The sequence below is a fragment of the Rosa rugosa genome, chromosome 6 (genome assembly GCF_958449725.1).
Source record: "Rosa rugosa chromosome 6, drRosRugo1.1, whole genome shotgun sequence".
NCBI classification, from domain to species: Eukaryota; Viridiplantae; Streptophyta; class Magnoliopsida; order Rosales; family Rosaceae; genus Rosa; species Rosa rugosa.
Window position 1 is genome coordinate 45,062,834 of NC_084825.1, and position 27,206 is coordinate 45,090,039.

Consider the following 27,206-nt stretch of genomic DNA (forward strand, 5'->3'; position numbering starts at 1 on the left):
CATCAGGGTTTGGGGTGTGTGTTGATGCAGAATGGTTGTGTTGTTGCTTATGGCTCTAGACAACTGAAGGTTCATGAGCGGAATTACCCCACTCATGATCTAGAGCTAGCTGCAGTGGTGTTTGCCTTGAAAATTTGGAGACACTATCTGTATGGTGAGAAGTTTGAACTCTTTTCAGATCATAAGAGTCTGAAATATCTATTCTCCCAAAAGGAGTTGAACATGAGGCAGAGGAGATGGATGGAGCTCATCAAAGACTATGATTTCACTTTGGAGTATCATCCTGGAAAGGCCAATGTAGTGGCAGATGCTTTGAGTAGGAAGCCCCGAGTAATCATGGCATCGCTTATGGTACAGGAGTGGCTCATGTTGGAAGCTGCATCCGAATTTGATCTTATGCCCACAAGAGGTGGACATGAAATCTTTCTCGGTAGTATGACCTTACAGTCTACCTTGATTTCCAGGATCATTCAGGGGCAGACACTTGATGAGTTTGCCCAGGCGAGGATTGCAGAGATGACTGCTAATCCTGATGTGGAGGGCCCTTCTGAGTGGGCTACTAGAGCAGATGGGGGGTTGAGATTTCGAGGAAGATTGTATGTTCCAAGTGTTGATAACCTCAAGGAGGAGGTCATGCGGGAAGCTCATAGATCTCGATACACGATACATCCAGGTGGTACTAAAATGTATATGGACCTACGAAGACAATTTTGGTGGTATGGAATGAAGAGGGATGTGGCGGAACATGTGTCGAAGTGTCTTACATGTCAGCGAGTGAAGGCAGAACATCAGAGGCCTGCAGGGATGCTACAACCATTACCGATTCCGGTGTGGAAATGGGAAGATATCTCCATGGACTTTGTGACTGGATTGCCTAGGTCCAGGCAAGGTTATGACTCAATTTGGGTGATTGTGGACCGATTGACGAAGTCTGCACACTTCCTTCCTGTGGCAAAAACTTACTCAGGGGATGCGTTGTGTAAGTTGTACGTGAATGAGATAGTAAGGCTGCATGGTGTGCCTGTTACAATTGTTTCTGATCGGGATGCTCGTTTCACTTCAGAATTTTGGCGTAGATTCCATAAGGCATTGGGCACAGCTTTAGCTATGAGCACCGCATTTCATCCACAGACAGATGGGCAAACTGAGAGAGTGAATCAGGTGATGGAGGATATGCTTAGAGCTTGTGTGATGGACTTTAAGGGAAGTTGGGCGGATCACCTACCATTGATAGAGTTTGCCTACAACAACAGTTATCACGCCAGCATCGGCATGGCCCCGTATGAGGCTCTTTATGGTAGGCCATGTAGAACTCCTATCTGTTGGACAGAAGTAGGGGAGAAGGGACTCTTTGGTCCTGCACTTGTTCTGGAGACTACAGAGAAGATCACTACTATTCGGGATAGGATCCAAATAGCACAAAGTAGACAGAAGAGTTATGCAGACTTAAAGAGAAGACCAGTTGAGTTCAAGACGGGTGATTACGTGTTCTTGAAGGTCTCACCTATGAAAGGCGTAATGAGATTTGGCAAGAAGGGAAAACTCGCACCAAGGTATGTTGGACCCTTTGAGATTCTAGAAAGGGTTGGGAAAGTGGCATATCGTCTTGCCTTACCAGTTAGCATGTCTGGTGTACACAATGTCTTTCATGTGTCTATGCTCAGGAAGTACGTCCGAGATGAGTCCCATGTAATTGATCATGGTACGATTGAGGTAAACACGGATGTAACCTTTGTGGTTGAACCTGTTCGTATCTTAGATAGGTCTACGAAGAAGCTTCGTAGGAAAGAGGTTAATCTTGTGAAGGTGCTGTGGAGTCATCATGACGAGGGCGATGCATCATGGGAGTTAGAGTCTGACATGAGAGTGAAGTATCCACAGCTCTTTGGGGAGTTGAGTACTTGAATTTCGGGACGAAATTCCTTTAAGGGGGGTAGATTGTAATAACCTCATCTTCCACTTACTAGTTATTGAATTTTCTGGTTTTATCACAAATTTATAGTGGCAAATACTTTGTTTAAAAAAAATTGAGGTGTGCTCTTTGTGTTTCAAGCATTAAGAGAGGTAGTGCGACACTAGTTGTATTTTACTCTACATGTTGATAGATGGTGGTGTACCAGCTCCAGAAGAAAAGAAAGAAAAATCTCTCACTCTCTCCCTCTCTGCCGAAACCAGCAACCAAAACAGAGCATTCCTTCTCCAAGCTTGTTCTCGCTCCACAGGCCTTCGAATCGACCCAGACCACGTTCCACAGCTTCGCCTCTTCCTTTCGCAGCTGCCGGTAACAGCCTTTCGCCGTCTCGTGGGCCGTACACGGCGGTGGAGCACGAGGCCGGTTTACCCCCGTTTTGATTTCAAGCTTGATATCTCAAGTTACCATTCACCACTCCTCACCAAACTCCATCCACAAGCTCACCTCAACGTCCTGAAGCTCCCAGAAGTGGCCTTGCACGGCGGCGCTACTCGTGGTGGCGGCTGGAAGCCAGACCCGATCAAATCGAAAACCAAAGCTTCGATCGACATATCTCGCGCTACAGGATGTTGTTTTGAGTGTTTCTTGAACTGGTGAACTCAGAGTGAGGATCTGAACAACTTTCCAGAAGGCATCGAGGCCTGAAATTGAAGTTTTTACGTCGATCGGAGCCCTCGCCGGATTCTGCAAAATTCTGCAAATTTTCCGACCACCGAAGCTTTCGATCGGTATATCTCGAGCTACAGACCATATTTTTCTGTGATTCTTGAACCAATGCGTTCGTCTTGAGTTTCTTAACAACTCTCTAGAAGGAATCGAAGCCTGAAATTGAAGTTTTGACGTCGAAATCAAGCCTTGCCGGATTCTGCAAATTTCGCCGGATTCTGGAAATTTTCCGGCCACCTCGACTGTTCTAGGTAATTTCCGACCACTTCCTTTCGTTTTCAGACTTCATGCTAGTTATGAAAGTGGATCAACTCGTCATTTTGAACAAGTTTGTAGTTGACGACTTTTGCATCGGAGGTGGTTGACCGCCGCGTTGACCGCCGTTGACCGCCCACTGACCGCCGCTTGTGGCGGCGTATTCGACCATATTTTGAGTTTTTATTATCTAGGTGATGATCTACGCATCCTTACGAGCGTTTTGATATATAACATGGTCATGTTAGAAAAAGTTGATAAATAGTGGATTTACGTTTTTACGTTACTATTTACGGTTTTTACGTTTTATCTTCGGTTTACGATCTGTGAAGATCAGACCATCGGTTTTACTTCAAATTTTAGTATGTTGATCGTATGACTGTCCCGATGACTTTGTGAGGTCACGGGCGAAGATCCGACCGTTGGATCTTCGTATAATTGAGAAATAGTTATTCGGAAGGCGATTCGTGAGAATCCGACCGTCGGATTTTCATATAATTTTGTGGAGATGTTAGTAAGGGCGATTCAGGAAGATCTGACCGTTGGATCTTCGTGATAATTTTGGAGGATGATCCTAAGGGCGATCCGTGAGGATCCGACCGTTGGATCATCATTAAATTCAGATCCGACCGTTGGATCATCGTTTAATTTGAATCCGACCGTTGGATCATCATTATATTCAGATCTGACCGTTGGATCGTCGTTTAATTACATTTATGAGTTGTTGGCTAAGTTAAGATCATTATTGGATTAGGTTATTGACGGTTTGAGTTGGTGGACGATTGTGGATCGTATTTTGAGCTGAATTGAAGACGCAGCGGGATTATCGAGGTGAGTAAACCTCACGTGGTTCATATTACGAACCGAATAAATTTAATTACCTTATTTTGTCGTAATTGCGTGAAAATATTTATGGAATAAATATTTGTTTTAAAATCATATGGACTTGATCAATTACGGTCCATAGGTAAGTAAAATGATTTTAATTATACAAAATGAATTTCACGATTTTCTTGTGTGAACTATAGTTGGTATTAGTGATTATCCCTGAGCGGATAATTACGTATATATATATTTACGTGATTATATGTGAATGGCGTGACATTGAAGAGTGTGAAATTGAGATGATTAAATTATTATAAATTGACATGTGACTTACCATATTTATATGTGATGAACATGATTGATGAGTTCTTGTTAATATTCATGATTTACATTGGAGGATGTATAGAGTCAGAGAATGTAGGGTTCTGAGGATGAGGTGTCCGAAGTTCGACGGTTAAGGATAACCGGAGTGTTTGTGTACTGAGGACGGGGATGTCCAAGGTGCGACGGTTTATTATTAACCGAAGTTGTGTGCTGAGGACGGGGATGTCCAAAGCGCGACGGTTTATTATTAACCGAAGTATATGGTGCTGAGGACGGGGATGTCCAAAGCGCGACGGTTATAGTGTTAACCGAAGTATTTTTGCCGTTGCTTGACCCTAGGCCAAGGTGTCAGAGGTAACGAGGCAGTTAGAGCTCTAACGTGTTATGGGATGGGACCCAAGTGGTGATAGTGTTGTGAGATAGGACCAAAGTGGTGATATTGAATGGGTTTGACGTTTGCGTCGTGGATGTTGAGATTGTTGGTTGTGTTGTTGAGTTATAAGAATTGTAATTTAAAATCAACAGTTCTTTCTTGTTTACTCATACTGGCTGTAAAAAGCTTACCGGGTTTTGTGTTGTTGCAACTCCCGGTACACTATTCAAATTGTGTAGCGGGAAATCCTACAGGTCAGGAGAACCAGGACGGTGATCGGGCTGCTTAGAGTAGTGTTATGTGAATTACAGCATTATATTGTGAGGTTTGTTATGCTCATTTAGAGCTTTGCAATTTTACTTTGTAAGAGTGAATTGTAATAATTAACTCGAGGTTTTCGAGTTTTTGTGTTGAGTGGCGAGTGGTGTGTTTGTTTGTGAGAAAAAAATTCAGAACGTTATTTGTATTAATTGTTTATTCATGTTTCGGATTTGAATTGGTTATTCAAAATTCGGGGCGTGACACCTAGGTTGAAGCTGAGTCAAGCAGCTGAGGCACCAATCTTGGCATTTCCCCCCCACTGTCCTTTCTTTTCCTGTATGGTACAGGTCACTCACAAACAGTATTGAAAGAGCAGAGTCGACCCTTCTTTTTCTCTCCATTATTCATTCGAGACCTCATCCCAAAAGCAGAAAAGTAAATGTTCATTTGGGTCCATGAAAGATCTAAAGCAGATATACTCAAGTGCATAGATGTTGATGCCAGACAGGGCCGGCCAACTTCTACCAAAATTTTGAGCATGTTAGAACATCTTCAGGGAAAAGGCAAACCAAATTCTAGACCTTCATGTTGCTCAAAGAATTCTGACGAAAGCGAATATGAAAGAAAAAGCATTATTCTTTATCATTTCTTTTGGCCAACTCAAAGAAAAAAGAGAACGAATTTTAGAATGTGGGCATCCTTTTCTGAATTTATTTTACCTGTTATGGAAGGTGGGTATCTTCGTTGGAGAAGTTTTGCATTCTTTGCCTTGTCGACAAAGTTATGCATCAGCGATCTTATAAAATGGAGAGGGTATAGATAAGTTTCCGAGACAATCAAGACGATATCACACTCATTCTTCTACATTCCTCTCTTCAATCTTCCATTTTCGATCACCCTCAATTCTCAAACCCTAGCTAGCTATTTCAAGAACATGGCTGGAATACTAGTTGACGTTCTGCTGGAGCGTTTGGCTACGATCACCCTTGACAAGGTCGGAGGAGAGTTCAAACTGGTCACTGGTGTTGAGAAAAAAGTCAAGAGCCTCACCCGCAATCTCGAAGCTATTCAAGCTGTGCTCGAGGATGCAGAGCAGAGACAAGTCACCGAGGCCACCGTGAGACGTTGGCTGAGTGAACTGACTGAAGTTTCCTTCGACATGGATGACGTGTTGGATGAGTGGATAACTGAAGTACTTCTAAAGCAACAAATGGAGAAACAAGAAAAACAAGGTGAAAATGCTCTTATTGTTACTACTAAGAAGAAGGTATGCTTCCCCTTCCTTTCCTCTTGCTTTTGTTTCGGCCAAGTCAATCAGTTAATGCTTCGTCATGATATTGCTGTGAGAATAAAAGACCTAAATGAAAGAGTAGCTTCGATTGCTAAAGAAAAACAAGATTTTAGCTTTCAAAACATCACAAGGGTCTCCGAATTACCTGAACGACAAAAAACTACTTCTCTTCCTAATGTTAAAACATTCGGTCGAGAGAAAGAGAAAAACCTCATAGTTGGCAAGTTGATAAGTGAGAATAGTCCAGAAAATGAGGTTCCTCTTGTCATCCCTATTGTAGGGATGGGGGGAATGGGGAAAACAACTCTTGCTCAATTAGTCTATAATGACGAAATTGTCCAATCGCATTTTGACAAGAGAATATGGGTCTGTGTCTCGGACCCTTTTGAAGAAATCAAGATTTCTAAAGCTATCATAGAAGGTCTAGGTACCTCAAAAGATTCAAATGAGTTGCAAATTTTGATGCAATGTATAGTTGAATTGATTAAGGGTAAAAAGTTTCTTCTTGTGTTAGATGATGTTTGGAGCCCAAAGTTAAGTCAATGGGAAGAATTAATCAAGCCTTTACGTAATGGTGCTACGGGCAGTAGGGTATTAGTGACCACTCGAAAGGAGGAGGTTGCTACTTTAATGAAAGCAAAAACTCAAATGATCCCTTTGAAGGAGTTGGGTGAAGCATTTTGTTTGTCATTGTTCTATTACAATGCAGACATGGATGAGAGTAGTGTGTCTAAAGAGTTTAAAGATATTGGATTAGTGATTGTGAAAAGGTGCAATGGGTTGCCTCTTGCTGCAAAGACGTTAGGTAGCCTCATGCGCAATAAGAAAAAGATTCATGAATGGCAAGCTGTTTTAAATAGTAAGACATGGGAATTGAAAGAGATTCAACAAGATGTTTTTCGACCACTACTACTAAGTTATCATGATTTGACTCCAGCAACCAAACGTTGTCTTTTGTATTGTGTTACATTTCCAAAAGATTATGTGTACGATAGAAATCATTTGATTGAGTTGTGGATGTCACAAGATTATTTGAATGCTAAAGGAAGTATAGAAAAGAGAACAGTAGTTGGTCAAAATTATTTTGATGTCTTAGTAATGCGGTCATTCTTTCAAGATGTTGAGGTAGATGATGAGAATATTGGAAACATAGCATGCAAAATTCATGATATTGTACATGACTTTCTACAATATTTGACAGAAAATGAATGTTTGATTTTGGATGCTAGTGAGAGAAGGGATGTGTCAACGGATAAAGTTCATCATTTGACCTTAGTGCATGCAACCGAGAGTGATTCTTTGAAATCTTTTCTCCCTAGTTATAAAAAATTACGTACCTTGATATCTATAGATTCATCCATTGGCCCAATATGTGAGTTGATAGTACAATTGAAATGCCTTAGGACATTAAACTTGAGTCGTCGGGGGTGGTATAGTGGTCTCGAAGAAATTCCCGAGACGATAGGTGGATTGATACATTTGAGGTATCTTGATTTATCCGGTAATGAAGACTTGAAAGAACTACCCAGAGCCATGGGCAGCTTATACAACCTGCAAACCTTGCGACTTGTTGGTTGCTGTGGACTCAAAAAAGTAGATGTGCGAAGGCTGATTAACTTGAGGCATCTTTATGTTGAACTCTGTGGTAGTCTAAATCTAACAGGGATTGAGAAATTAACAGATCTGCAAAGGCTAGATTGGTTTGTTGTCGGAGATGGTGATGAAGGAAACAAGTTGGAAGATCTGAAAGACTTGAACCAGCTTCAAGGGAGTCTTTCTATTATGATTTGGGGGCATCCAAATATGGCGGAGAATGCAGCAGCAATTATGGTGAATAAGGCTCACCTCCTGCAATTGAGCCTAGAATTCAACCCAGCTGATGAAGGAGAGATTATGAATGGCTTAAAGCCGCATCCAGGTTTGGAATCTTTAAAGATCTCTTGGTATCAAGGCGGCGCCTTCTCCCATTGGTTGTCGTCTTTAAACAGCTTGAGAGTGCTCACCCTTGATTTCTGCTTGAAATGTGGGATTTTGCCTCCTTTAGGGAAACTGACGTCCCTTGAATCATTGCATATTCGGAGACTCGGTAGAGTCTCAAAGGTAGGAGTTGAGTTTTTGGGAATAGATGATGGGCAAACCTCGTCGTCTTCCATTTTCATATCATTCCCCAAGCTTAAACAACTCACCTTCGAGTCCATGTCCTCATGGGAAGAGTGGGTAGGAGCAGAAAATAATATTACAATCATGCCATGCCTCTCTCAGTTGACATTCATGTACTGCTGGAAGCTAAAAGCACTGCCGGACTTCCTGTGGAAGACACCACTACAGAAATTGCACATCTCCAATTCTCTAATTCTCCACGACCTTTACAGACAAGGAATTGGTGAGGAGTGGGCCAAGATTTCTCACATCCCAACCATCGTGATAGAAGACTACTAATCTGGATGATGCATCTCAAAGGTACATTTGATTCAATGTTTAGAGTGACAGTTGCTTCATTTAATTGGATATTTCTTAGTAATTTGGATCGATGTCTAATTTCTCTATCATTCGTCACAGTCCAGGCTTCAGCTTCTCTTGAAACAAGCACATTTCTCTATCATTCGTCATATATATTTCAACCTGGTGAGCTTAATATATCCACTTATCTGTTATTATTTGTATCACATGCATGGGACTCTAGCTTATATATGTATCTTTGGATTTATAATTGAATCATTTCTTTTACCATTATGTATTCTAGGGATGCATGTCCAATGCAAGTCAATATTGGAGGGGACAAGGAAACATCAATTGAGCATCAAGCATTATCTTCCCCTAGCCTTCAGATACATCAGTGATTAGTTGAACATGAGCTAGCAGAGTTATAGCATAGACCAAACCTAGGAGGGTACTAAAGAGGTCAAACACTTGAGGTGGTCATACATTTGCTACCTCAGATGCTCAACTTTCTATCAATTTTACCCGTATTTACTTATTCACCTTGATACAGGTAACTTCAATGCTCTGATTTTTATGCCAAGTCTCTGTATTTATTAGCAAAGCTAAGTAGCTTTTATACAGCAGATGATGATTCATGGCCACGTGAATAGCTAAAGGGATTGTTGGACTTCCAATTCCAATACTAGATGATCTTCACCACTAAGGTTTGTATTTCTTTTGTGCTGACGTTCCAGATAGGGAATTCCCCTTAAATCTTTTGACAGTTGGTAGTTTATTGATTTTCTTCTGTAAACCAAGTTATAGACAAGTCCTCTAATTATGTATCTATTGTAGATGTGAACCGCACCAGGCTACTTGTACTGCTCGTATTGAAGCTTCATGCATTCAATGTGGCATCTGAATTTGGGAAGCTGCATACGTACAAACTTGTAGATTATATTACAACTTGAAGTTCTTGGTTTTCAAGTTGGACTATTAGCAAGTCACGTAAAAGCTTTTGATTAATTACATGGACCGAGGATGGTCTTAGTCAAGACTATCTCTTCCATTGTCTGGACTTTATTAGACTTACTGGGAAGCTATGCAAAGTTGTGACAATGAGCTGTCATTGGAGAAGTTCAACTTGGGATTGTTCCTTTGGTCTAAGTAGGTTATGCTAGCTTGTGTATCCTTCTGCTATATCGTCATTGTTTATATAGGTACATAACTCCTGCCATAGAATTCTAAATTTGCATGTTTTAGTATATTTGGTGTTTATCAGTAATTAGCAAGGAAAAAGAAGTGAAAATATTGATGCATTATATAGACATGAGAATGATGCATCAGATGGTTTTCTTGAGAGATTCATGTTTGTGTGATATAGGTGATCATGACTGTCAGGAGCTTAAGAGGTCACAAACAGCACCAGTTAGAGACATGTTCTTAAAGCATTGAAAGAAGGCATGAGGGAACTGAAGGCTGCCGGTTCGAAGACCTTCCTGTTTGGTTATGATACTCTTCTTCCTCTGATGCTGGAAATTGAGTCCTTATCAAGTACATTTCAGAAAGATTGCAAGCACCCTTCTGTGTATGGAATTGGGAGGTTAGGCTTCAAAGTTCTGTTGGTTAGACTCCTGAAGATGAGATGACCCTCAGGTACTCTTCATGTTGTGTGGAAAGTTCCAAAATAATTCAAAAGAAATCTTTAGGTAGCAGAACAAAACCTTATGTTACGTAGAATTATCATTTTTTTTTTCTTCAAGATATAGTCAAGTCTAACTAATGTATGTATTGCAGAAGAAAATCGCACCAACATACATGTACAGCTCACACTGAGGCTTCATTTAGAATGGCCTTGGAGTTGCAAAGATGATGGGATGCTAATATGATAAGCTCTCTATGTCATAACTCATTACCTGAAGTTCTGAGTTCATGTGTGTTTGTGGCACATATATGGCTCTGTAAGACTGTGACTGTGAGACTGAGTTAAGGATCACAGATTGCTTTAATTTTTTGGTTATTTGGGTGTACCTAGGTTGGACTGTTGGAGCAATGCATCTGAGGCAGCAATCAGACCTACATTTGACAAGCTGTGGGGTGGCCATGACAGATCAAAGAAGGGTAATTTGCTTGTAGACACAAAGCCTGCTTCATTTACTTTTGTTTCCGGCCCTCGTCACTAGGAGATTAATTCCTTTTTGCAGAGGATTGGGCAAGTACTCATGCATCCAATATTTGATTGGGAGCCCAACCCAGGTCTCAGTTCCCTATTCCTTTTTGCTGATACGAATTTGCCTGTATGCTGATCTCTACTTGTGCTGAGAGGATAATCAAGGTATGAGTAACAGATTTTATTATTATTTTACATTTAGATAAGTTGATTTTAAGGAAAATATATAGATAGAAAATCATAGGGTGCAAGATTGTTATATGTGCTGTCATTCCAACTAAAAACAGTGATGAGCAGAGAAAATTCCTATAGAAATCTGTAAAGTAACATGACTATCAAAACTTGTACTGATATCAAGAAAGTTTTATGGACTTTCTAGTAATAATTATTTACGGTATCATAAGCCTGTTACAAGTATACTATCAAAACAGCTACATGCCTGTATATACTTGCTTGAAGTTCTTGAGTTTTGAGTGTCTGTGGCATTGGCTTGAAATTCTTGCAACCAGCTTTATTTGATTCATGTCTGTTTCTTTCAAAATCATTTTTTACTATTTAAGACAAGTGTGTCTTCATATTCACATTATTTTAAGCAAGTTTCTTACCGTAATCCAATTGATATATGTAGGTGCAGTCCAACCACCATTCCTTTCAGGAGAATGTCAAGCAACAATATTACAACATGCAACTACAAACTTACTTTGTGTCACTCATTCGACTGACGGATGAGGCTATCTTACCTAAACTACGTAATTTTTCATAACCATCTTTGGTAAGCCTATGTTACAAACTAGACTGATCCCATGGCATGAAATAGTTGTGTTATTGGCTTAAGATATTTGAGGTATGGAAGAAAAGAGTGGATATGACCATGAGGTCCATTCCATGCAAATTCACTTTTGCCATGCATTGAAGACTGAGATTAGCATTTAGCCCATTGCTGCAACAACGTCGTTCCACATAGATTTATGAGTTCAACTGATTATCTATTGGGTTCGGTATCACAGATTGCTTTTCACCTTTTGGTTAATTCGATGTATTAAGGATGGTGCCTACTGCCTAGCCAAGCAGCTGAAGCATCTCTTTGAGTGTCTCGACTTTATTAGGAAGCTATGCATGGTTTTGAGGAGTGAGGTGTGACTATGAGCCATCATAGAAGATTGTTCAACTTGGGATTGTTTCTTTTGTCTACCTAGGTTGTGCCTGTGTCTTTTCTGCTGATTATAACTTATATCTTCATATACTGTTAATAATATGCTGCTTCCTCTGACGCAAGGTGTTTAGAATTTATTATTTTCTTTTGATTCAGGTTACTAAGTCCTCTGATTTTGTATCTAATGTAGAAGAAAATCGTACCAAGATACATGTAGAGCTAATATATACCGATGCTGGAAGCATTTAGAATCGCCTTGGAGTTGAAAGCCTGATCGAATTGTACTTTGGTAAGCTATTATATCTCTATATCATAACTGGTGCCTTGCGGCATGGAACTGCTGTTACTTGTGACTTAAGTTGCAACTGCATGCAGCTGTATTTTCTGAGAAATGTCTACTCACTTTTTTTTTTGTATACAATTACTAGAGAGCATTTGTTTTGTCTATGTATTATTGACTCTGAACATTGTTCTGTTAGATTATGAGTGGCGCACTAAATCAAGCATCAGAGATTGCTTTTAACTTTTATTGGTTGTTTGGTTGTACCTAGGTGGAGGATGGGAATAATGATCTGCCAATATCTGATTGTAATCCCAACTCGACCAACTTCCAAACAGGTCTCACTTCCCCATTAATGTGACAGAGTGATGGACTAACATCGAATCACCGACTTCTTTGAACCTGCCTTAAAGATTCTCTACTTATGCAGAGAGGATAAGCACTACATCTTCCTTCATCAACAGAATCTTCCTTGTAGTTTGTCTGCCAAACAAAGACAGCACGAGCTGAAATGAGTGAAGAACTGTTGACTAGCTTGTTGTCAGAGACGGATACATTAACTGCCACAGAACCAGTGACTGTTCCAGGAATGAAGGTACGAATAACAAATTTGTTCATTACATTGTTCTTGCACTTCACATCAATTAAGCATCAACATTGTCTTTGTAGCTACTAGCTAGGCAGCTCATGGCTTCCTAACATACTGAACTGAACTCCCTATCAGCTTTAATTAATTCTGCGGCTTGATTTCTTAAACATACAGGTAATTGCAGAGCAGTGTGATTACTATGTTTGTCTGCAATGTCTGATATGTCTATGAAGTCTCTGGGCTAATTAGCCAATTTAAGTTGCTTATATACAGGAAATGATGATTCTCGGTCATGTATACAGCTGAAAGGATTCTGGACTTTTCAAAGACAAGATGATCCTCCGCCCCTCAGGTTTGTCTTTCTCTTGCACTGACATTCCAGATACAAAATTTTCAATAAATACTCGGATAGTTTATAAATTGTAATTGATTATCGTCTTCAAATTCAGGTTAAAGAATTCCTCTATTTACATAATTCAGCATATATTGTAGATGCTACTACATTGAAGCTTGAAGCATCAAGAATGGCATCAGAGTTTTCAAGCTGATGGGATGCTAATTCGGTAAGCTGCATATAATTATAATAATAGCATAACTTGAAGTTCTTCGTTTTCATATTGGAGTGATTAGCTATGTTACAGATTTCTTTTCACCTTTTTCGTTAATCAGATACTGAGCTTGGAGTAGCTTAGTCAAGCAGCTGAGCATCTCCTCTAATTATGTATCAATTGTACATGAGAATCGCACCAGGCTACCTGTACTGCTCATATTGAAGCTTGATGCATTCAGAATGGCCTCAGACTATCAGAGTGCGGTAAGCTACATGCATACCTTTTTGTATATTACATCATAACTTGAAGTTTTTGGTTTTCAAGTTGGACTGATTAGCTATGTCACAGAAAATCTTTTGGTTAATCACATGGGCCGAGGATGGAGCTGAGTCAAGAGCATCTCTTCCAAGCGTCTGGACCTTATTGGGAAGGTATGCAAGGTTGTAACAATGACCTTTGGTCTAATACTAGATCCTGCTAGCTTGTGTGTCCTTCTGCTGATTTAACTTCTAATAGGAGATTCTCTTTTGCAGAGGATGGTGCAAATGATCATGAATCCAATACTTGATCCGAAGTTCAACTGATATTCATGTTGATACTCTGATATCATGTTTTCAAATATTGCAAAAAAATTACTGCTGGTAGTAAAAAAAAAAAAAAAAAGAGAGAGATTGCAGTAAAGAAAGTTTGGCGTTCCCAGCTGATACTCTGATATCATGTTTTCAAATATTGCAAAAAATTTACTAAAACCAATACTTTTCTTAGAAAATCAATCACTTTGATGTCATACATGAGCAAAATTTTTCTACAGCCATTTTACAACAATCAACAACTACCTGATTTAATAACCTATTTACAATGTCAAAAATAAACCATGCAGGTCCAAAAATCATAGCAAGCACACTTTGAGATGCCCTGAAAAAACGGACACTCTGTGATGCCCACAACATAAAATGGAATTAGAGATCATAGCATTCAGTCTACCCTCCAAAACCCTCTCGTATAGAGTCCCCACTGAACATACAAGACAAGAGACACACGATTCAATTACGTCCTCGTTCTCGTTGCTGTCAGGATAATGAAACTCTTATGTTAGGGAATGTGAAAAAATGTTATAATCGAGTATGCCTTCATAAAAGCCAGCATCAAGATCGCCTTCAGGAATGACAAAAAATTAGGTGAAGGCTTGGAGGGAAATGGAAATCTTGATTCTGTACAGAGTATAATTTCCAGAGTTTCTTCCAAGTCTCTCGTTACTGTAATGCACATTAACTGCCTGCATGGAAAGAAGAACATGTTTTTAAAACAAACGTATAAGAAGAGATGAAGGAACAAATAATCAAATATAGTCAAGTACAGCATAATGTCATAATCATGTCACAACAACAAACCCAATCATGCCAAGTTCAGAATATTCAGAATATTGAATATTTATGAAATAGGTAACCAATTAGATTACCTAAGAAGAAATTTAGACGGTTCAACTTGATGCAACATCTTATATCATAGATGTAATATATAACTTTGGCAATTGATATATTTGCATATATACCGTTGCCATCGAAGGTGTGTGGTGGTACCTGGTGATAAGTTACATGCCTGCGATCATGACTCCCAATGTCCAGTGGCAGAATGAAAGGCAGAACGGCATTAAACATGTCCAAAACTTTCCTGAACAAACTTGTAACTTCTTTGTCAACAAGCCTCCAGTGAGAATCCTTCAGCTGAACATGAACTTAATATTTTACAAAACAGAGCGCCTCCCCCAACAACTCATTACATAACTATACAATAATCTGGAGAGGAAGATCTGCAAAGTAGATATCAATCTGGCTCACCATTTTCTAATAATGTTAGCAAACACAACCCCCGATTGCCAATCTTGGAGCGTTGTGTTCCATTGGCAAAATTTCCAGCAGTATCCAACCTATGAATGCACCTTCTACTCTCTGGTTTATTTTTTTGGCCAGAATCTCTTTCAAGAACATTCAGAAATCAGATCCCAATGAGTATCATGCATTTTGAACTTGCCAAATTGTGACAGCGCAAAATAGCATGAGCATTACAGTGGCAGCATGAAGCTGTGCTTGGGAGCACCTTCTACAAGGTCGAGGAGAATTAACATTTACAAATCTGCATTGCCAGATTACAACCCAGTTCCTAGATCGTTTGCCAGCTGAAGTATGCCACGCATCTGAAGGTATGGATTTTCTAACAGCTTTTCATTGTTGCTCTGCATGGAGAAAACATATGTCAAAAGATTGAGTAATAAAGAGACAACCAGACTTCAAAGCAAAGAGAGAAAGATCTATATTTCTGCCAGTGTAGGCAATAAGTATCATTCAAAGCAATCTCCTTAAAATCTTAACAGTTAGAAATTAGCCAGCCATATAACATGACCTTTATAAAGGTTAAAATGGAACAACTGGAATGCAGCTTTCAAGCATGGTCAGCAATAGAAAAACATATTCAAAGATAAGTAGTTCACTACAAAGCCTTTGTATACTTTGGATAAGGGTAAGATAGTTTCATAACAAGGTTCAGTCTCTTTGAAACATTCCATACAGGCAGCAACAAGGAATAGGAATCCTATCTACAGTAGTTGCTCATTAGTCTGGTCAACGTTATCACATCTTCCAACTGTGGTAGCTCGTACATAATTTTACAATGTCATCATACAGTTTAATGTTTCTTTCTCATGATTGCATATTCTGAACACCGCCATATCAAACTAAAAGAATTGGCAATACAATAATATCTATGACAAAAAAGCACATATATTGTTTAAGGACTAATATTGAAAAAGTGCCTGCATGCAAAACACAGAACAAGGCTCACCTGCTGAGCTCTAACAACGAGATTCTGAAGCATATGTTGGTACTTTTCAGGTTTCTCTGTCATCATTCGCTGCAAAATACAGAATTAATAGGTTAGCAGAATCGGTTGAACCACCTACTTGGTACTTGTACATTGTAGGGGAAAAAACACTCTTACCTTTAAAAGAAAGGCTGAGGAGTAGTATGCTACCCTCGAGTCTGTATCATCTAAGAGTTCCCTGAATTGTTTTCTACTCGTATATCAGCCATAGTCACACAGCAAAAATAAAATAAAATAAAAAAGTAAATAATAAGAAGAAAACTCATCAAAGGAAAGCATGAAATTCCAGAATCACCTAAAAAATTCTTCCCCACCAACTTCCTGGAAAGCAGTAGGATCCGCAGTACATTTACCGATAAGAAGTAACAGAAGGGTAGCCCGTATGTCAGATGTGGCCCCGGGAAGGTTCCCTCGTCCCTTGCTTCCAACGGCTATACCCAACGCTATGTTATCTGTAGCTGCACCAGCAAGTTGAATCAATGGCCAATAGAACAAAGCAGCAGGAACACGTGTAACCAATTGCATGGGAACTATAGCTTGTCCTCGAAGAAGCAGTGCAGCCATCGATTCTGTCTCATGTTCTACAGGATTGTTGTTACCCTGGCCAGATCTGCCACTAGTTTCTTCGGTAAAAGCATCCTGGTAACTCTCCTTATCATCAACCTTCTTATTACCATCCATGCGAAAAAGAACCCTACCACGTTGCACATCATCTCCTACCTCTGTTGCACTTGCAGGAGGAACTCTCAAGCACAATTGAGAAAATAGTATGTCACACATCTGTTTAAAACAAGATAAAATAAGTTAGGGGAACGCTACATGCAATTCTCCGATACTGTTGAGAAACAGATTGACACTAGGATAACTAAATATGAATTTTCATTCTTTTGACAAAAAACAGTACCTGACAGAACAGCCAATAAACCTTTTATTTTATTTTTTTCCAAAAAAGTAATGTCAAAATGTGAAGCGTCGTCAACTTCTACTAATGTCATTTAGCATTAATAAATACCTAATATGATTATGCACAAACAAATATTTTAGGTTCTCGTTGTACCCTACAGCGGGGCAAAAGAGAAGTCCATGTCCCTACAACATCATTTCTCTAACGATTTTCATAAGTACCACACCATATGCGTTCTCCAACTATTGCAGTCAAAAGGGCTAAAAACTGTTAAGCATATTAGAAGCCTTTTACGGTCGCATCCCCCTGATTTGTAACTATATGCATCTCTGGAATTGAAAGACCACATGCATAAGATCTAGTCAAGAGATTTCTAGTCCTTAAGCAATTACCTTCAAAATATTCATGCGATCTGTCTCATTAATCTGAAAAACCAAGGATAAGGCACTACTCATGATGTCTATCACTGCATTAGCTTTCTCAAGACGATTATCCTTGTGTATATTCCCAACATCACTGTAATGTGATTGCTGGGTTTTAGTTTCATTTAACAAAATTTTACACCTCATGAGAAGCCTTTCAAGAACAAACAGAAAACCCCATCTGATGATGCTGTGCTTTGACTTCAAAAGACCACACATAAGAGAAATGGGCAGAGGAACATCTGAAGGAATGTCTGAAGCAACTGCAGAATCATGAACAACAGCATGGGAAATTTTCTGCTGCATGTTTTTAATATTTGACCATATACTTGAATTCCTTTCATCACTAATTTCTGCAATAAGCAGGTCAGCTAACCAGACATACGCATTCCGATGGTAAGCAATATTCCCAGAATGAAGTAGGGAATGCAAAATGGCCCATGAGAGCTTTGCTTTCATGCCAACACCATTTCTTAAAACTGCACCTTCAATGCTATCCAAAGACTTGTAGGATTTTGTTATCTGCATCATATGTAAGAACTCCGTGTCCAAATGAGTAAATGAACTAATGGTTGCACCAAATTTCTCCAGTACACTCTCCAACAGCTGTAAAGTTGAATAAACTTTAGAAGCAGCACATTAACAAAGATTAATTGACTTCAAAATTATAGAAACAAAACTAACTATCCAACAATCTCTGAAATTAGTGAAAACCTCCCGTAGAAACCACACACCTATTTACCACTTACAAGAGGGGAAAACCAAATGCATATTTATCGAAACAAGTGTAAATAAAATATGATATATGTGAAACTCCCTAAGAGCTCATCAGTCAGTTCACCTCTGTCCATGCCAACAATAGATAGCAAACAGGCTGATGAAAAAGCTCACAGAAGACGAGCTGGGTAGGAACATAATTGACTTAAATATTCCAGTGACAAAACTTTTGAAGAATGCAGCTCCCCTCCTTTATAGAGAAACATACACAAACACCAACTCAAACACACCGCACACACACTTTTGATACATACCATATTTAGCCGTTCACTGTTTGGATATCTAGACAAGGCATCAGAAATAGAATTCCTCATGAGTTCCCCAATGCCTATCACCCCAAGCTTAATACAGATATAAACGGCTTCAGACGCATCAGCCATTGTGAGAAGAGCAACAAGAGGCTGAATCTCATCATCGCTATACTCCGTGCCTCCTGTAGCTATGCATGCTTCATTAATTTGATGCAAAACATAGTCAAAAAGCACCAAAAACAGATTTCTTCTTTCATCCCTTGATTTTGCTAGTGAATACTGCATCGCACAAGCATCATGGCTTGGAATTAGATATTGCTGGTTGAACGAAACCATACAGAAAGTTTTATAGTTTGGTTTCATAAAACAAGAATATATTACATAAACATTTCAATAAATCTTATTTGAAAAAACAGATCCATCACCATTCATCAATCAGCTAAAGTAATCATTTACATCAGATTATTGAAGTGTTGTTTGACCTCACCAATGATAAAGGAACTTCTTTACAATGCAGATGATAATAATATTCTGATTACCAAGGGACGTTAGTTCTATGCTTCGGATTCAGTAGCTTCGGAATCTTTTTTTCTTATAATCAAGCTTCTAACTATTGATTTCAGTTTCAAGAAAAATTAGTAGCATACCTCAAGAAAAATAAACTCAATTCCACCAATCAGATCAACTTGCTCCACAACAAATAAACGGGTACTTGAGACAGTCTCATCAGTTTCTTCAGGTACTTGATAAAACATGTTTGCTAACATGCTAATAAGCTTGCAATGAACTACTTCTGCCCAAGAATTCTTCCTGCTAATTACTAGTAGCGCCTTAACAACCTAAAAGTAGACATTAAAACAACAATCAAGATAGAAACTCATAACTGTTGGGATATGAATGAATCAGTAAATGGCATTGCAGATGATAGTAATCATGGCATCCGGATATGTAAATTTATAGAAACCAGTTCTCTTTTTTCTTTTTGAAACCCAGAAATCCCCAAGCCCGCTTTCGCGGACTGGGTGTCCAAACCCTACAATCTTTAGGTGGCAGGAAACTATATCATATGGCTAGGTAGGGGGTATGAACCCTGGACCACATGCGAGAAGCCCATGAGGCTGACCATTCCTACTAACCTCTTGTTGGTAAGGTAATAAGCCCCATTGAGAGTAACCTTACATCTAGAGGCATAGATGGTGTTGCAACATACACCAGGAGAATATAGGAAAGGATTCCAAATAAACACTAATAAAAACAGACTCACAGTCGAATATTCGTAAACCTTGCAGTATGATTTTACAAAAATTGCAAAATATCTCACCCTTATGTCAAGTCCATTTATCCGGTTTCTCAATATTTTGCCTCTATCACAGACAAAATAAAGCAAGCAGCTAAGAGCAGAAGCCCATACAGATTCTTCTTTCTCTTCTATCTACAAGAACGGAAAAACTAAAGGTTAAAGAATGGTGACAATATCTGCATTGATCAACAGAGATAAAAATTGAAACATTGATGCATAGTGAAATTTGTTCTAAAGTGCTTGTTAGGGTGGAAAGATACCGCAAAATTTATTAAGATAAGAGAGGTGCATTTTCACTGGGAAAGGAACAGATGTTTGGCATCTTTGTAATTTGTCTAAGCATTTAGGGATGTTACATTTTGTTTTGTAATTTTGATCGAGTAGGAGCTATGTTTTAATTGCAATCTATCAACTATGACATTTTACTTTATAGTTGGAAACTTGTTATATTTTTGTCATTCAAAATATACAAACTCTTTGACCAAAAAAAAAATATATATATATATATATATATATATATAGATACAAACTCATTTGGTGAACTATATGCCTTCTTCACTACAATAAGCCCAACAGCACCAAGTTTCCTTCCACCAACTCATATCTTATTTCATGCTTACTTTTTCTTTTCTTATCGCTTTCAAAAAGAAAAAACAATTACAATTTCCCTAATTCTTTGACTCAACTGACCCTCCTCATAACCCCATCTTCAAGATGAAGAAAATAATTTATTTTATGTAGCCCAAGTTATCCTAATTAAAAAAAATAAATAAATAAATTATAAAAAAAAAAAAACATTTTCTGAAATCCACTATAAACTAATCACTATATAAATCTCATCAATTGCAATCCAGTAATAGATAAACCGCAAACCAGAAAAAGAAACAAGCAATTAAATGTAATAAATTTTCTAAGTCCAAAACTAAACTATGAAGCAAAGAGAATGTTGGCAGAAAATATCATAATACAGATTGAATGGAAACAACAAACTGTCTCCCAATAAAGACTCATATCTAGATGCATATTTATCAATGTTTTACTAAATACTAAAGAAGATTGCATCTTAGAAAAAATGCCTCCAATTTTTCCAATAATAAAAGAAGGGTTCACAATATATATAGGATCAGAAAAATCAAGACAAGTTAACATCACTATTTTGTAGCTTCTTAATGTAACCCAAGCAGATAATTCAAATATGAAAGAAACTATACCTGAACAAGAAGAAGCAAAATCTCATATAAAATATTTAAAATCCATGATTCAAAATTATCAATAGCTGAGGAGCTGCCCATCAAAACAGAATCTGATCTTCTCATTTCTTGTGTTGCAAGCTTAGCTTCACTGTCAAAATATGATTCTTGAGAATAATCTTCTTCAATTGTGGAAGCATCATCTGTAACCATTGGCTCTAGTAAATGAGCATGAACTCCAAGGTTCAGAATGAAATCAAATGCACGAACTCTACATGTTGCTGTTGGAGAATTAAGCATTTCCTGAAAGATCATACAAAAAACAGAAAAACAATTGGAATGATGAAAAAAGTCAGAGGGGGGTGTGGGGAGAGAGAGGGAGGGAGAGAGAGAGAGAGAGGCACATATTCCAATCACAAAAAGTCAACCAGTAATCACCTGAAGCATAGACAAAGTGAGAGGAGCAGCAGTCCCAGAATCCAAAACATACCTACAAAGAGAGATTTTCAATGACTGCTATCCATGACCGAACACAACATAGTATGCAATTAGAGCAAAAAGCAGAAAATGGGACATTAACATGGAGAGGGAGGGAGTTACACACAATCACACAAAATAGAAGTAGGACATCAAGAATGACTGTAATATTACTGGCCGTAGTCATGGAAACATACATGTCAATAACAAGTTTGATTAAGACGCTCACTGCTGCATCCATCGACGGCTTTCCATAGTTATTATTTAATCTAGATGATACTGTCATCACATTAGCAGTTGGTGAAGATGCCTCAGAGCAAACTGCAGCAATGACCTCACAAACCTCAGCTGGATTCAAGCGCAAGGGTTGTTGTTCACTGATCCACATAAAAAATATGGTGAGAGAAAGTAAACTGGAACAAAAATGCTAGCTACTTGAATATCAATTCAAAAGACACAAGTGCTATAACAACACTCACAGCCAACATCAAAAAGTATTTCCAAGGAATCAAGAATATTAAGGGATCTTGTAAAACAACTAATCTCCTATTTGTTACCTGTAGTGACGATATTGGAATAGCGGTTTAGCCCGGGGACGAAATGTGCTCACTGGAGATTCGTCCCTGAAATTTTACACTTGAAATATTCAGAACGGCATATGTTTGATCAAACTTCATTATCATGCTAAAGTTATAATTTCATATGATGTATGACTGTGAGTGTAAGTTATCTAATAAGCCTCTGAAAACAGGGATTAACAATAGATTAGCTTAAATGTACAGTGTACACCCTAGGTAGTAAAATAAGTATCTTCAAAGGCCACTAATCAAACAAGAAATATCTTTAGATTTCATGTTTCTATCCTGTGGTAATTTTATCTATGCAACAAAATTAAAGAACTCAATTTGCATCAGAGTCCTTCTATTTGAAAATGTTGAACAACGTTCACCAAAGATGTCATAGAGATTATAGAAGATAGAATGGCATACCATATTTGACTAGGGCCGGATTTAGTGCGTTTTGATGCTGTTATTGCCCTCAAGTGGGCACGTGCCGCAGAAGAATCGGTAATTGCGGTTACTGGTGAAGGTTGCAACAGTTGATCAAGATAAGGCATATCAGCAGTTCCAAAAAACTTCCAAGGTTGACCTTTCATTTTAGCTTTCATGTCTCCAACAAGTAGAGCTGCTGCACCTACTTCTAGGAGATTATATGTTCTCATTTCTTGAGAATTTACAACGCGATCACTTGATGATGGAACATGTAAAGTACTTGAGTTAATTTATAAGCAATACAAGAAAGCTAACATAAAGACAAACTAAAACTGAAAACTGAATAGGAGATAAAGAACCACCCGCAGAGTTAGAAGGTAACAAGCCATTTCTGTGTGTACCTTTCAGTTAGCAATAATGATGACTGCTGTTCTCCAAGCCAGCGCCACCTGAGAACGTCGAGTGCGAGGTATTCAAGATCTTTCATTCCATCAACCTTTTCAATATTTGATAGGTTCAAAATAGACATAGTTGTGACGTCTTTATTCTCCAAAGGTTCCCCAGTGTGTGCAGGGCTTAGCTGCCCATTGAAGGATCTACTCAACAAAGAAGACAAACTCGGAAGGGATTGTCTTGTTGCAGACAGGGCTCCAGAAAAAGCACCCGGGTGGAATGATCGCCTTGGAAGATGTTGAGACACCAGAGACCGCACATAGTTTAATGACTTCACAAGAGTCCCAGAAGCAAAACTAGGTACAGACAAAGGGGGAGTATTTGTAGATGCTGTTGACGCAAATGATTGTGACAATGGAGACAATTTCCGGTTTGGACCAATATCACATTCGGCAATAGTGTTTATACAAAACCGATCAATCTGCAGTAATGTCTCTTCGCTGGGTTTGTACCTTCAAAGTAAAACAAAAGTATGTCTCAAAACTCTGAATTTAAAAACACTAAAAATAACAAAATCAACACCAAACAGAAAAGAAAACAAAATTTACACATGTTAGAATAACTGGTGCAACGAGGGTGAGATACAACATTGTCTACATGGTATCTTTTAATTTTTAAATCCAATGAGATCAATAGAGGAAAAAAAGATCTCAAGATATATAGAACATACCTTAGGAGGTAGCGTTTCAAAAGTGCCACACACCTTGCAACAACTGCAGGGCTGGCATAAAAGAAAACCAACATCAGGAAAAAGGATCTATACCATAACAACTATTTTTTATACAGAGCTTGATGGAAAATCCATTGGCAAAAATCAAGATATGATTAGCAAGTGCAAATGGAGGCAATTTACATGCATTTGGAAGACAATAGATGTATATACAGCCAGACACACATACACGTGTATAAAAAAATTTGTAATCTTATTAAATTCCCTTGGTGTGTTATGTGAGTGTGAGTGCATTATCTATTCTTACTCTGTACGTATCTTCAACTTATACTAAATGCCACAAAAGCTCTGTATCAATAGTTCTTTACCATAAGCTAAACCACAAAGTTTACCCCCAACTTGAAGTTTCACGAGTATGCACATGTGCACTCACACTTGGTTCGACACAAGCATAATAATTTATGGATCATAAATTCTCTCACTATTCCTAGAAACATTCTTCTGTTTATCCTGTTCCTGGATTGCGTGAAGCATTCAAGTTAAATCAAGAAAGAGAAAACCTATAAGAGTTACCTACAGGAGTTACCTGCGCTCCCTCTCAGCAATGGTATGTTCTAAAATCACATTGTAAGACAAGTCCATCGTTGTTGGGGATGCCAGATAATCCTGCCAATCATAAGTTTAATTTGTGAAATGTGAAATTGCAGCTCATGCAAGTCAATCGAATAAGATGAGCAACGACATGATAAAGACATCTCAATAAGATGTCAGCTCTACCTGCCTGGATAACTGGACAGTCCAGTATCCAGAAAGGGCAATAAAAGCTGGATATAATTACAAAATGAACAGAGCTTCCATTTCAAATAACATAATTGCTACTTCAAGCCAAGTGAGGCAGTGATATCTAGATGTCCTCTTTAACCAGAACTTTTGAAAACTAATCAATAAAAAAGTGCTGACATTTTACTTAAGACATAAAGAGAGCATCAAATCAATTGCAAATACGAATATGTAATCCCGAATCATCGAGAGAATACAGTTAAACAGCTCCATGCAAAACCAATAATAGGAAACTACTTCAGAAACAACTTCTCTTGTTGCCGTTAAGAAACAATTCTTACCAAAGAAATAAAACTACAAATTAACTCTGGGGAGTTCTTAATTTCTACAGATGGGCAACAAATTGAACAAAGTGCTCTTATAAAAATAATAAACTATTCAAACAAAGTGCAACAAAATTGCATTTCCACTTCCCCCCATCATAGATAACTAAAGAAGCCATTTAAAATTAAATGCAACGAAGTACTCTAAGCCAGTAATTTAACATTTACAAATTACAATCAATAGCAACAAGTGCTTAAATTGGGTAAACCACATTTAATTACTATCTCTTTTCTGTTCTAATCTCTGCTATTGTTCAAACAGAGTTCAAAGCTCCATAAGCACTCAACTCATCCAAACTCCACCAATTCAAACCCAAATCACACACACAGTAAGACCTAGATTCCACAAACCAAGCCAGCATTTCAAAGATCCAAAAAAAAAAAAAACGAAATCAGAAACCGCGAAACCACACACAGAATTCACTCACCCTCAGAATTCTCGAAGCTTCGGAGAGCAGCACAGAGGACGAACTGCTGGCATGGTGCGAGCTGGCCGCCGACGACGCCAGACAATCCGCCACCGCCCGCCGCAGCGGCTCCGGCGGCTTCTTCATCGACGAAGATCTCAGCCTCGCAACTCCTCCCACTCCTCCTCCTCCGCCGGCCACCTGAAGCCTCGAACTCCCGGGGCTCCGACCCGGACTGTAGACCGACGACATCGGGTCCCGCTCCGAATCTAACACACACTAGAAAACTCGGATTTGCTCTCTAACGCTTTCTCTGCAGTGGGGTTTCACTGTGGTGAAACTCTACATTTGAGGAATCGGATTATAACGAATCCGAGTGGGTTCGTTCGTTCATTGAACTTGGAAATGAACCAGAGAGAGCTGTAATTTTCTTCTGTTTTTGTTTTCTGAATTGAAATTATTTTCGCTTCTTAATTTTGGGATTAGCTGTACGTATTGGCGTGGTTTTATGAGGACTCATTAGCTGGCATGCGCTAGAATTTGTCACCTTTTTAGTAGTGGGAATAAGGGCATTTTCGGGATTATAAAAGTTGGCCCAGACACACAAGAGCACTGGATTCTGGTCTTTTGTCACTTTGTAGCTTCCTGGGTTAATTTTTCTAATTTAATGGGAATGGGGTGAGTTAGGAATCTACACTTTGTAATGATAAGCACTAGGGTTTTGTTTCCAGATACAAGGAATTTCTGTGAATGCCCCTACTGGATTTCTTTTACTATTTTTAAAAAAAACATTCCATAAACATCATATCCAAGTCATGGCTAGTTCAAAAATTACTCATTTTAATGTTTATTTCAGACTGGGAGTATGAAAAACATGGTAACTAGGGCTTCGACCACTATTTGAACAAGCTTAAAATTGATTGAACAAATGTTTTGATATCCCCGTAAACTATTTGTGTTCATTTTTACTTAACATCGTGAAGTATGCTGAGTGTCATACTAACATGTCAACTGAAACAACCTTGTAAACCTTGTGTGCTCTAAGAGTGCCAAAACTCTATCAAAGTCTGAAACTAAATTTTATCTAATTTCATTTGAAACATTACAAAATGTAGCATCTCAATCGAATTTAGAGACTAAACTCTCTGGTTTCATTTTAACGTAAAATAATTTCCAAAAAAAAAATGTGAACCTTATACACATCTTATCACTCGTTAATAAGAATGACACTAGCGTGTAATAGTGATTGCTCACTCTAATTTGACAAAGTTTTATTTATTAGATTCTATTTTTTATTAAAAAAAATTCTTAAGTAGCCTCAACAAAACTGTTATTATTTCACGAGTTTTTCTATTAGAACCTCAATATTTGCTCATTTGACCTCTCATCTCTTTACACCTTCTATTTGCGTTTTAAAAAGTAAAATTTGCTAAGTAAACCTCTTTTAAATACCTAACTTAACCTTACTCATAAAAGAAAATGTTTTGGAGCATTAAAGATGAGTTTTAATGCTCCCTTAATTATTTATTTGCCACAAAGAAACTTGATATTGTTCTTTTTTTCTTTTTTTTCTTTTTTTGAGAATTAACTTGATATTGTTCAAAAATATATATATATATATATGAGATTTTATTGAAAAAAGATAGTGTAACTAATTAACAGAAATTTATCAGGGGTTTTTCAAGCCTACCATTTCATGCTTAATTATGGATTTTCAAAGCGTAATTTTATGGTTTATGGTTGCATGCTGGATTCTAGATAGGTTGCAATATTAAATTTATTCATGCTCTATTCTTTTATAATTTATTTTTGTCTTATGTGCCGCTTCACAAACTTATTTAGTTAGTTTACATGAGGGCTCTCTATCTCATGTTTCATGATCCTTGTAATACTTTGCATCATTGTATTATATTTATATAATTCGCCACGTAATTTTGAATGCATTTTCTCTTGATTTTTTCTTCTTCAAAAGCTTTTATAAACAAAGAAAATGAGATATATGAAATGAGAACTAAAATGGAAATGAATAATTAAAGTACTGTAAATGTGTTTCCATTATTATAAATCTTTGTAGAGGGAAAAATATTTTCCTTATTAATTTGTTGCCTGTAATCACAAAATAAACCCGCGTCATCAATGAATGTCACGTAGTACCTTGAGCCTCCTAGAGATTGCACAGGTGAAGGCCCCCA

General features: G+C 38.2%; 2 protein-coding genes and 2 long non-coding RNA genes across 7 annotated transcripts; 3 read left to right on the top strand and 1 right to left on the bottom strand.

The window, feature by feature from the left end:
- Positions 1–2,056: 2,056 nt before the first annotated feature.
- On the top strand, positions 2,057–4,900 carry LOC133718565 (uncharacterized). Its single transcript, XR_009850367.1, has 3 exons — positions 2,057–2,889; positions 3,648–3,724; positions 4,655–4,900. It is a non-coding gene; the product is annotated as an uncharacterized LOC133718565 (long non-coding RNA).
- Positions 4,901–5,570: 670 nt separating this feature from the next.
- LOC133716857 (putative disease resistance protein RGA3) lies at positions 5,571–7,960 on the top strand. Its single transcript, XM_062143508.1, has 2 exons — positions 5,571–7,885; positions 7,956–7,960. The coding sequence occupies exons 1-2, from the start codon at positions 5,611–5,613 to the stop codon at positions 7,958–7,960; spliced, it is 2,280 nt and encodes a 759-aa protein (XP_061999492.1). The 5' UTR covers positions 5,571–5,610.
- A 36-nt stretch (positions 7,961–7,996) lies between these two features.
- On the top strand, positions 7,997–13,760 carry LOC133713839 (uncharacterized). Its single transcript, XR_009848270.1, has 18 exons — positions 7,997–8,427; positions 8,527–8,592; positions 8,711–8,959; positions 9,034–9,113; positions 9,244–9,608; positions 9,773–10,044; positions 10,186–10,509; positions 10,593–10,723; positions 11,187–11,330; positions 11,566–11,754; positions 11,902–12,000; positions 12,263–12,586; positions 12,661–12,754; positions 12,854–12,932; positions 13,030–13,143; positions 13,250–13,394; positions 13,480–13,571; positions 13,665–13,760. It is a non-coding gene; the product is annotated as an uncharacterized LOC133713839 (long non-coding RNA).
- Positions 13,761–13,870: 110 nt separating this feature from the next.
- On the bottom strand, positions 13,871–25,509 carry LOC133713359 (uncharacterized). Of its 4 annotated transcripts, XM_062139355.1 has the most exons (19): positions 25,036–25,509; positions 24,031–24,110; positions 23,445–23,495; positions 22,723–23,226; positions 22,319–22,576; positions 21,887–21,952; positions 21,527–21,706; positions 21,291–21,342; positions 20,874–21,155; positions 19,684–19,794; positions 19,010–19,201; positions 18,366–18,641; positions 17,305–17,940; positions 16,304–16,788; positions 16,126–16,198; positions 15,970–16,038; positions 14,970–15,364; positions 14,712–14,855; positions 13,871–14,407 (listed from the first exon to the last, which is right to left on the bottom strand). In XM_062139355.1, the coding sequence occupies exons 1-17, from the start codon at positions 25,264–25,266 to the stop codon at positions 15,278–15,280; spliced, it is 3,633 nt and encodes a 1,210-aa protein (XP_061995339.1). In that variant the 5' UTR covers positions 25,267–25,509; the 3' UTR covers positions 13,871–14,407; positions 14,712–14,855; positions 14,970–15,277. The 4 variants fall into 4 exon arrangements, with proteins under 4 accessions (XP_061995339.1, XP_061995338.1, XP_061995340.1 ...); XM_062139354.1 differs by having other exon boundaries at positions 14,712–15,364; XM_062139356.1 differs by having other exon boundaries at positions 14,712–15,364; positions 16,126–16,186; positions 25,036–25,508.
- Positions 25,510–27,206: the final 1,697 nt, after the last annotated feature.